At 32.6% G+C, this 10,926-nt stretch overlaps 2 protein-coding genes across 2 annotated transcripts; both read left to right on the top strand.

Moving 5' to 3' along the window:
* The first annotated feature begins 1,405 nt into the window (after positions 1-1,405).
* LOC111240997 lies at positions 1,406-6,863 on the top strand. The gene is made up of 3 exons (XM_022777245.1): positions 1,406-1,570; positions 1,663-1,882; positions 6,446-6,863. The coding sequence occupies exons 1-3, from the start codon at positions 1,477-1,479 to the stop codon at positions 6,642-6,644; spliced, it is 513 nt and encodes a 170-aa protein (XP_022632966.1). The 5' UTR covers positions 1,406-1,476; the 3' UTR covers positions 6,645-6,863.
* A 20-nt stretch (positions 6,864-6,883) lies between these two features.
* Positions 6,884-9,305, top strand: LOC106752713. Its single transcript, XM_014634445.1, has 4 exons — positions 6,884-8,470; positions 8,556-8,779; positions 8,860-9,117; positions 9,206-9,305. The coding sequence occupies exons 1-4, from the start codon at positions 6,884-6,886 to the stop codon at positions 9,303-9,305; spliced, it is 2,169 nt and encodes a 722-aa protein (XP_014489931.1).
* Positions 9,306-10,926: the final 1,621 nt, after the last annotated feature.

The following is a 10,926-nucleotide window of genomic DNA, read 5'->3' as shown; positions in this document are numbered from 1 at the left end:
GCATGCAATTTGAGGTGTCTCTTAGAGGATTCATCTTAGACTATACAATCAAGTATGACATCTTTAAATGATAGGTCTTTTTATGTTTCTTTTCACACACTATACACAATTAATCATTCATAGGAAAACCTCATTCCTGAAAAGATTCTTAGTTCTTAAAGGTTGTCTAAGACTTCGCAATGGCCCTTAACATTATATTCATTACCCTATTCATGTTGGTTGATCCATGTTTGTTAGAAGAGGAAAGTTTTACCTTAGACCCAAATTTAAACAAGGTCTCCCTACTTTCAATTAGACAAACTTTAGTTGGGTATATACCCCACTTATTGAATTGTAGTAGGACAAATACAAAGTTGCACACTTTACAACAATTTAAGGAAATGTCGACTTGAAACTCTTATGTGTTTTTCTAAAGTTCGATAGATATATTTGATATTATCCCATTTTTTTTGCATAAGCTCATTATTCTTCTTTAAGCAAAACCATTAGATAAAAGGAAGAGAAAGCCTAAAGAAGGACATTGCCAAGTATTTGACCTAGAGGTTAACAAGTTCTTGAAAGTTCATTTTGCAAGAGAGATCATGTACACTACATGGTTCGTCAATGTGGTCATGGTCAAGAAATCTAACAATCAATGGAGGATGTGCACTAATTATACAAATATAAGTAAAAACATGCCTAAAATATGAAACTTCTATTGAACATAAATTGATTTGTTCATAAAATGACCATATATAAGCTTCTTAGCTTCCTAGATGCCTATTTTGGGTATAATCAAATTAAAGTGTATTCGCTAAATGAAATGAAGAAATAATTCATGAGGATCTTGATAGACTATGTTCTTTCTTACAAACTAAAGCTTGAGGATTGCTTAAGGATTACAAGAACGCTAATAACTTATATATGAAGAATGAGATGAAAGAGTCATTGCAAATTTTTTCTAACCATTACGAATGTTGAGGAAGTTCTTTTCAAGTTGTGCTTATCCACATACAAACATAGAGATGCATAAAAAATTAATTGCTTTTCTCTTCTTCAAGCAACACTTTAAAATATGACATAACTTACATAACCTACGTAGCTTAGTTAAATGAATTTTATCCAAAGTGAAGTTCAAACTTAGACCTTGCAAGAATATAAAAGAAAATAATTATAAAATACAATCCTTCTATTAATAATTATAAAAATTTGACAAATATTATAATACAAAAAATATAAAAACGATAAAAATGTGTTTACATGAAAACCAATATAAAAAATAATCTTTTTTATTAGTGCTTATAATTATATATTATAAAATGTAATTATTAATACTTAATAGATATCTTGACATTTAAGACATGATCCGTTAGATACATCCAAGGGTCTCTAAGGGTCCAAAGTAATGCCAAAGTGTGATGCCAACAAGTACAGAGACCGGAAAAAGAAAGAGGAAACAACAGAGTAAAATGGAACAATCCAAACCCGGAACTTCCCATGGATGCTACCGAATCGCAAACGGATTTGCAGAACCGACCCGGAATCTTCATCATAGGATCCTCAAACGTTGGCAAACGCACCATCATATCTCGTAACTCTCTCTTTCCTTTTTCTTCCCTAAAATCTTTGCCCGTTCACCTTGCTTCAACTTATTCTAGTCAACTAATCTTTAATTAGTTCTAGCTTTTCATTATTATGGAAGTCAACATGCGATGAAGCGAAGACTGAAACATCAAATGGCAGTTTACTTACTCAAGTTAGAGAGGATGGTTCTGCTTCGGCCCCTTTTTCATCAACCTGATCCTGGAAAAGCATACCGCTCAGAAGTTAACGATGAACTTGGAGGAGAGCTACCTGTGCGTGGTGTGTTTCGCGAAAAATGGGTACACATTTTTTGTTTGAGGTATATGATTTTGTTGATGGCTTTGAGAATCACCTAGCACACAACAAAATGTAAAGAATCACCCAACACTACACTTCTCTCCTAAAAAAACTCCAAAAAAATTTCAAAAAATTAAGACAATTTCAACAGTTCTTAATTTCAAAATCAATGGCTTTTTGAGAGCGGAATTTCCTTTCTTATTCACGAAGACAAAGTTCTCAGGCTTGAGGTCTCTGTGCATGACACCATTGCTATATGGCACATCCTCACAACTAAAGTGATGGTGCGCGCCACGGCGGTGGCCGCACACTCGTTGTAGTGTCCGTGGGCGACAATTCATCTTATCCCCAACAATGCATTTTCCTTTTATTTTCTTAATGATTTTAGTACTATAAATGGGTTTGATTTCATTTGTAACTGGATAGTGTGATCTTCTCCTTGTTTGTGTCGCGGAAAAGATGAGTGTGAAAGAGAAGTAAGAACTTTAACCCATCAAACTATAATAAGAAGAAGCTTATTACTGGAAGACTTAATAATAAATTAAATAAAAAATTCCACGTAATATAAGATGTATACATATGTGTACAAGTCATGACAATTAGACGACGTCAATGAAAAAACGGAAATGATTTAATTGGCTTAATTTTATAAATTTATGGATCCAATTGAAACCGAAAAAAAAAAACAATGACTCACTTGAGATTCACCAACAAATATGAGGATCAAAAGACTAATTTAACCTAAAGTATTCTTTAATTTAAAGTTACGAACGATAATCTAAACCCTAAACCCTAATCTACAACGTTTGGATTTATTCTACATCACATTTGATCCACAACAAGGAGAATAGGACACATTAACTTACATAAGAATGATGGACTAATTTTGTTGATCTGTCTTGTATACTAATAAACCAGTTTTGTTGATTTGTCTTATATAATGATAAACTTGTGGGTCAAAAGCAAAATCTTAAAACGAAAATCTACATACAAATGTTGCAAAAATATGTTTTTTTATTCTTTAATATCTTTTTTACATGAGTATCAAATAACATTAAAATTGAAATACGTCAAACAAAAACAACATTAACAACTTCATAAATAATTGCAAAAAAAATAGTTTAAGTTACTAAAAATATGAGTTTTTTTTCATTTTCATAACATTATATACAATCTTGGAAGAACTTTCATCTTCCACTTTTTCATAATTATAATCATCCCCATTAGCATATGCATACATTGAGAGAAGATGAATTTAAAATAAAAGTAATACAATAAAAATAGAATTAGTTAAAAAGACTCTATTGTCCTAAGAAAAATCATTATTCCACCCAATAGAAATAGTTGTTTTCACAATTTTAGTCAATAAATAACTTCTATAAATGTTAAGGATTTGAAAACCAATGCTAAATGCAAGTAAGATGGTTGGTTTTAGATATCCATATTGAAACAAGAAAAATATAAAAGATCACTAATTAACTTAAAAATTAAAATATAGTGAAATTTTTTATTATTAATTAGTCTGTTCTCTTCTTGATTCATCACTAAATTACAAGTTTTGTGAAACAAACTTATATGAATTAATGGGTTAAAATATTGGGTTAAATATGTTTTTAGTCCCTTAAGCATCACACGATTTTGGGTTTAGTTCCTACTCGAAACTTTGATTGCTTTTACTCCTCATAGTTTTGAAACTATTATAAATAGTCCCTAATTTTGGATGGCGTTAACTTTTGTTTGACGTGACTAACGGCCAGCCCATGTCTGATGTCAAGTATGAGTTTATTCTCTGCCACATTTTATTTTCTTTCTATTCCAAATTTGCATACAAGCCCTTAATTTCTTCAATGTTTACACTTCAGCCTCTCGGTCTTGGGACAATTGTGTGATTTAGAGGACTTGGAGTTTTAGGAGGCTCGTACAACCCTTGTGGACCTGATTGACATCGATCGTGGCAGGGCTGATGCTGAGATGGAGGAGTCACGTGGTCCGAAAGTTAGGCTCAGCTGGCTCAAAGAGATCTATGTTGAGAGGTGTGAGTCGTAGCAATGGGACTGCGCTGCCAGAGCATATCTATTGCATGTAGTTGGATGCACGATATTTGTCAAATCTAGTGTCGTCAAAATAGGTTAAAACCCGTGAGCCAACCCGGCTCACTACGGGTTTGAGCCGAGTTAGGTTGGAAAAAAATGTGAAAATTTTGATGCGAGCCAATTTTGACCCAACTTGTTAAGAACCCGACTCACCCAAGTTGGACCCATGGTGAGCCGGGTTGGCTCAACAACCCACCTATTTTTTTTATTGAAATCAAATTAATTAATCAAATCCTATTTTTTTATTGAAATCAAATTAATTAAATTAATTATTCAAAACGCACCACCTTTACTTCGCAGTAGAGCTTTTTGTTTTGTGTTGTGTTGGTGTTTAACCAAAAGTTCCCCTCTGCTATATATTTTTGTTAACGACTATGTGTAGTTTCTTGGTCAAACAGTTGTGTATGTCTCACTAAATTAAATTGGCAAAATTTTATGCTTGATAGCTTAAAATATATAACAATAGAGTTCTTTTGTTTCATTTTCTTTTATATCAATTGGTCCAATTATTTTTCAATTATAAGAATCTCACAAGAAGAGGGTGAAAAAAGTTAAGTGAGCCAATGAACCAACCCGTTTAACCCACCAACCCGTGGTGGGTCGGGTTAAGTTCAAATTTTTTTGGTTCGCTAATAAATGAGTTGGGTTGCGTTAGCTCACTACATGGCCAACCCGTGGTGGGTCGGGCCGAGTTACCCATTTTGACAGCTCTAGTCAAATCTCTCTCTACAACTTCGTTGATGAAAGAAGAGAAATCGAATATAAAACTAGAATCAATTTGAGAATCCATATGATGATATTCATCCATTTTAAACAATAGTCACCTATAAAATTATAATGACTCTCATTAAAATAATTAATAACTAATCAAACAAATATAAATATTAATATAATTAAAATATTTATTTCATATAATTAAACTAATTCATTGTTTTTCATAAAATTATAAAATTGTTAAACAAATAAAAATTAAAAAATACGAAAATCATAAATATATGTACATTATTAAACTATCATCATATATAATTAAACTAATATATACTAACATTATAAAAAAACATTAAATTAATAAACTAATTTTATATAATAAACAATTAATAACATGTTCAACCTTTCAACAGGTGTGCAAATCCGTTAACGGATATCAACATCCGTTAAAGGAAAACGAATGTCCATATTTGTTTTCCTTAAACGGATGTTGATATCCGTTCACGGATTTGCACATCCATTTACGGGTATGGTTCAACGTAACTTTATTTTTTTATATAATTATAAAATTATTAAAGAAGTAAAAAAATAGAAAAACATAAATATATAACTACATAATTAAAAAATACGAAAATCATAAATATATGTACATTATTAAACTATCATCATAGATAACATTAAACTAATATATACTAACATTATAAAAAAACATTAAATTAATAAAATAATTTTATATAATAAACAATTAATAACATATGAAATCTTTTAACGGGTGTACAAATCCATTAACGAATATCAACATCCGTTAAAGGGAAACGAATGTCCATATCCGTTTTTTCTTAAATGGATACTGATATCCGTTCATGGATTTGCAAATTCGTTTAAGGGTATGGTTCAACATAACTTTATTTTTTTATATAATTATAAAATTATTAAAGAAGTAAAAAAAATAGAAAAACATAAATATATAACTACATAAATAAAAAATACGAAAATCATAAATATATGTACATTATTAAGCTATCATCGTAAATAACATTAAATTAATATATACTAACATTAAAAAAATATTAAATTAATAAACTTATTTTATATAATAAAAAATTAATAACATTTTCAACCATTCAATGAGTGTGCAAATCTGTTAACGGATATCAACATCCGTTAAAGGGGAATGGATGTCCATATTCGTTTTTCCTTAAACGGATGCTAATATCCGTTCACGGATTTGCACATCCGTTTAAGGGTATGGTTCAACATAACTTTATTTTTTTATATAATTATAAAATTATTAAAGAAGTAAAAAAAATAGAAAAACATAAATATATAACTACATAATAATTAAATTATTAAAATAACTTCAAAAATAACTATAAAAATTAACAATAAACTAGTATAATAACATTATAAAATAGGTTTAATGTCTCAATAGGTCTCTATTTTCGTCCAGAATTTCAAACAGGTCCCTTTCTTTTTTAGCGTCTCAATTAGGTCCCTATTTTTGTTAATTTGATCCAAATAAGTCCTTTCCGTCAATTCCGTCAAACGGCGTCAGTTAGTGAGTGACGTGGCCTGGTGACACTGACACATGTTAAAAAAAACGTGTGTAATATAGATTTTTTAATTTTTTAAATTAAAAAATTAAATTAATATATTGTGGCAATTAAGTAAAGATGCTGAAATTAAAAAAAGAAAGGGTAAACATGGAAAAGGAAAAGCTTATTCTTTTGCTGAAACATTCAATTAGAAACCAAAATCAAAATTGGGGCAAATTTCTGAAACAGGGCTCGTGATTTAGTGTTGGAATTTTGGGCAAACAGTGGATGCGTGAGTGTTTCATCCAGAAATTCGTTATTGTTCGAGTGGGTGTGCGAGTGTTGTTGGGACCTTCTGCATGTGCGTTTGAAAAAGGTTGAAGCACGAGGTGTGGGACCATATGTTGTTGGAAGCACAACGTTGAAGCATGTGTTGAGTGGAGGTTAACCTGAACAAAGGTTAGTTTTTGTGGTTTATTTTCTTACTTTTTATAGTTGGAAAAGTATAATATTCGATTGTGGTCCCCCATGGTTTGGTCGGCATTCTCGATTGCGTTTTGGTGGTCCCGTATGTATGTTTACAGTTATTTGAGTCTTTGTGTGTGGCTTTTGTTATTGTTTTAATATATTTTTTTTGTCGTGATATTGTGTTGTGCGTGTAGATTTATTTGTACAGTGTTGTGCATAATGGACGACTTTTTTTACTGTGTTTTTCACCATGGGGGGAAGTTCATTACTGATGGGACCTTGAAGTATGAAGGGGACACAACAACTCTGTCCTTTGACTCTGATGTGTGGAGTTATTTTGTGGCTGTTAGTGTAGTTAAAAGTTTTGGATATGATAACTTTAAACAATTATGGTATTGTGTAGGAGGGGGTTTAGTGTTGGACAATAGGTTGGAAGAATTGATTGATGACACTGGTGCCATGCATATGGCTAACTTAGGTAGGATTAATGGTGTGGTTCATTTATACGTTATACATGCTATTTCTGAGGCTAAAGTGATAAATATGCTTGAATATGTTACTAATGACCAAGGACAAGTTGATGCTCATGGTGAAGTACAAGAAGAGGGTGAAGAAGATGGTGACGGTGTTCATGTAGATGGTGGCGGTGTTCATGTAGATGAAGTTGATGTTTGTAGTTGGAGTACATCTAGTGATGAACGTGATGTACATGAAAATAATGAGTGCTTAGAGGGACTTGTTGATGTGACTGTTCAATGTGATATAAATGGTGATATAAATGGTGATGTAGATGGTAATGTGGAAGTAGAAGTAGAAAGTCTTAAAGCCAGTGATGATGTGAGTGTTGAAAGTGATGATCATGATGAGAGAGGTTTGTCAGATNAGGAGTGGAAATCTGAGGAATTACTTACTGCAACAGATAGTGATGAAGAGGTTAATGACACTGAAGGTCATGGGAGGTTTAGTACTTTTTGTATGCCAAAAAGTATGGTGGACTTTACATGGGAAGTAGGGACCTTTTTTGCAAATAAGCAAGATATTATAGATGTTGTTAAAGGGTATGCATTGGAAAATGGTAGGAATGTAAAGTTTGTCAAAAATGACAAAATAAGATTGAGGATGAAGTTCTTTGGTGCAAAAGGAGAATGCCCATGGACCATATATTGTGCTTATATGGAGGCTGAGAAATCATGGCAGTTGAGAACTAAAAATGACATTCACACATGTAGCAGGGAGTTCAATCTCAAGTTACTTGACGACAAGTGGTTGAGCTCAAAGTTGGAGAAAACAATAAGAGAAAATCCTAAAATGAAGGGTGTAGATATTCGTGAAAAAGTTCAAAGGAAGTGGAATATAGGTATATCTAGGGGTATGGCTTATAGAGCCAAAGGTATTGCTTCTGAGCACATTGATGGGTTCTTTAAAGAACAATATAAGAGGATATATGATTATGCACATGAGTTGTTGGCAAGAAATCCTGGATCTACAGTCAAAGTGGCTGTTGAGAATAATGAGGTTGAGGTAATTTTCCAAAGATTTTACTGTTGTCTGAAGGCATGCAANGACANTTTTGTGTGTTGTAGGCCAATAATTGGACTAGATGGGGCCTTTTTGAAAGGGAAGTATGGTGGTGAGTTATTAACAGCTGTTGGGAGAGATGGAAATGATCAAATGTTGCCCATTGCATATGCGGTGGTAGAAGGGGAAAACAAAGATTCATGGTCCTGGTTTTTGAATCTTTTGATTGATGATCTTGGTGGTCAAGAAGTATGTTCATCAATAACTTTTGTGTCAGACCAACAGAAGGTAATAATCATATTTAATTTGGTTCTTTCTTACATTAACTCATTACTTATATATCATATTTAATAATATTTAATGGTGCCCACAGGGTCTACTACCAGCCATACAAGAGTTACTCCCCGGTGTTGATCAGAGGTTCTATGTCAGATACTTATATTCAAACTTTAGGAAGAAATTTCCTGGTAAAAATCTAAAGAAGCTGATGTGGAGGGCAGCTACTGCCACTCATCCACAAAATTGGGAGAGGGAGATGAGAAACATTAAAGATGTCAATGAAGACGCATACAAGCATTTGATAGCCATCCCTCCAAGGTTTATTTATATTCTTTTTTATTACAACTATAATTCACTGCATATATAGGCACTGTAATTGTCTATATTTTATGGTGTAGATACTGGTCAAGGTCCAGATTCAATCCAAGACCAAAATGTGACACATTGGTGAACAATATGAGTGAGGCATTCAATAGTGTATTGGTTCATACCCGGACTAAACCGATCATAACAATGCTGGAAGAAATCAGGGTGTACATCATGCAAAGATGGGCAAAAAACAGGACTAAGATACAATTATTTACAGGATCAATTTGTCCAAAAATCCAGGCTAGATTTAAAAAGGAATGTCAATCAACCAAGAACTGGATTCCTAGGTAAACTTTCTTCTCAATTTGTTCATTTTTCTTATCTTTGTTCACTTGTATCTAAACTTTGTTCATTTTTCTTAATATTTGTTCACAGTTGGTCAGGAAATCAATTATTTGAAGTGAGACATGTCTCCCACAGTGGAGACAAATTTGTTGTAAACATAGACGACTTGTCATGTTCCTGTAGGAGATAGAGCATCACAGGAATCCCATGTTGTCACTCCTTAGCCGCAATGAAGTTTTTGAATATTGATGGACAACAGTTTATACCAAGTTGCTTTATGAAGTCCACCTATGAAGAAACATATGCATCAATCGTATACCCCATAAACGACAACAACATGTGGGACCTACAACCATATCCGGATGTCATGCCTCCTTATAAAAAAGTTATGCCTGGAAGACCTAAGAGGAAAAGAAGATTGGAACAGTGGGAGATGAAAAAAGATGATTCTAGAATGACCAAGGCTGGTTTGCGCAAGAGATGCAGGCTATGTAGGGAGGTTGGGCACAACAAGAGTCGTTGCCCCAAAGCTACACAACAACCTACTCCTTCAACACAACAAGAGATGCCATCATCACAAATATCTCAAGTCTATAATGAGCAAGTAACTGAACCGTAGAAGTGATTGGAACAATACTGGTTTAATGGAACACTTTTGATGTATCTAGGAACACTTATTTTGCTTTTGGATGTACCGTTTTAATGGAACAATTTGAATGTGCTGAATTACATTGTTGCCAAATTTGGTCTATGAATTTTACATTGCTGCCAGATTTGGTATATGAATATCATTTGTGCTTCCAGATTTGGTATATGAATATCATAGTGCAGTATTGCAGATGGCCCTTTGTATTATTATTCATGCTTAAAAGTCTCTGCCATAGTGCAGAAATTAATAAAAATTTCTGAGAATCTAACAAGAAACAGGTTGTTTTATCTGCCACCACCTCTACTCTCTAGTATTGCAGGCCCTTTGAAATTTATCCTTATCTCATTATAGAGATTTTTTCTAGAACTGGTTCAAGGATTTAATTTTCCTTTTTAATAAAAAAGGGAAATTTACTAACACTGAAAGAAGGTGGATTTTCTCTGGCTCAGTGACTATTTTAGTTATCAGGTCTTGCAGAGATGAATAATGTCTTATTATATCTTTGGAAGCATAAAGGATTCAAATGATTTAGCATTTCAAGAGGNAGGGAGGGGTTGTGTTGAATTTTATATGCTGCTAGTAACTTCACTGNAGTACTAAAGAATGTACAAGAAATCCTTATCATATATTTTGGATTGAAACATATTAATTCCATTGGCACTAGGAACAAACTTTGATAAATCTTGTGTTTTAGGTTGGAATTTCCAATGGCATATTGGTGCTATTTTATATTGGCAATTGGTGTGTATTTAAGCATCCAACGTAATTGACATGTGATTGAACTGACAAAGGTTTGTTTCTAGTGATTGCTACTGACTTTACAAGGGATGAATTAGACAAGTTACATTTATTTGTTGGTAACGAGTGATTATTAAGGATTTTTAATAACACTTTTATATTATAAAACTTTTAGAATAGGATAAAACATCTTTTGAAATGTACTTTCCAGAATTATCTAAAATAAACGTAAACATTATTTATATATCCCATGTGATGCATTTCGAAAAAGAATATATTCTAGAATTTTAGACATCTAAAAAAAGATAATGGCAATAGTTAGGATGTGTCTTGGATGTTGTAGAGTGCTTATTTATGTTAGGTGCTCATTCTAATTACACTATACTAAGGCTCAAGGTTCAGCTCATTTCAGCAGCTTCAATTT

Source organism: Vigna radiata, unplaced genomic scaffold (genome assembly GCF_000741045.1).
Source record: "Vigna radiata var. radiata cultivar VC1973A unplaced genomic scaffold, Vradiata_ver6 scaffold_43, whole genome shotgun sequence".
In the NCBI taxonomy this organism is placed as follows: domain Eukaryota; kingdom Viridiplantae; phylum Streptophyta; class Magnoliopsida; order Fabales; family Fabaceae; genus Vigna; species Vigna radiata.
The sequence above is the reverse complement of the archived record's forward strand: the minus strand, read 5'-3'. Positions and strand labels throughout refer to the sequence as shown.

Bases quoted from the DNA above. Each gene is read 5' to 3' on its own strand.
- LOC111240997 (XM_022777245.1), top strand. From the start codon at position 1,477: ATGGATGCTACCGAATCGCAAACGGATTTGCAGAACCGACCCGGAATC. The intron at 1,571-1,662 runs GTAACTCTCTCT...AATTAGTTCTAG, and splicing joins CAAACGCACCATCATATCTC to CTTTTCATTATTATGGAAGT. The intron at 1,883-6,445 runs GTATATGATTTT...TTTCTGAAACAG, and splicing joins GTACACATTTTTTGTTTGAG to GGCTCGTGATTTAGTGTTGG.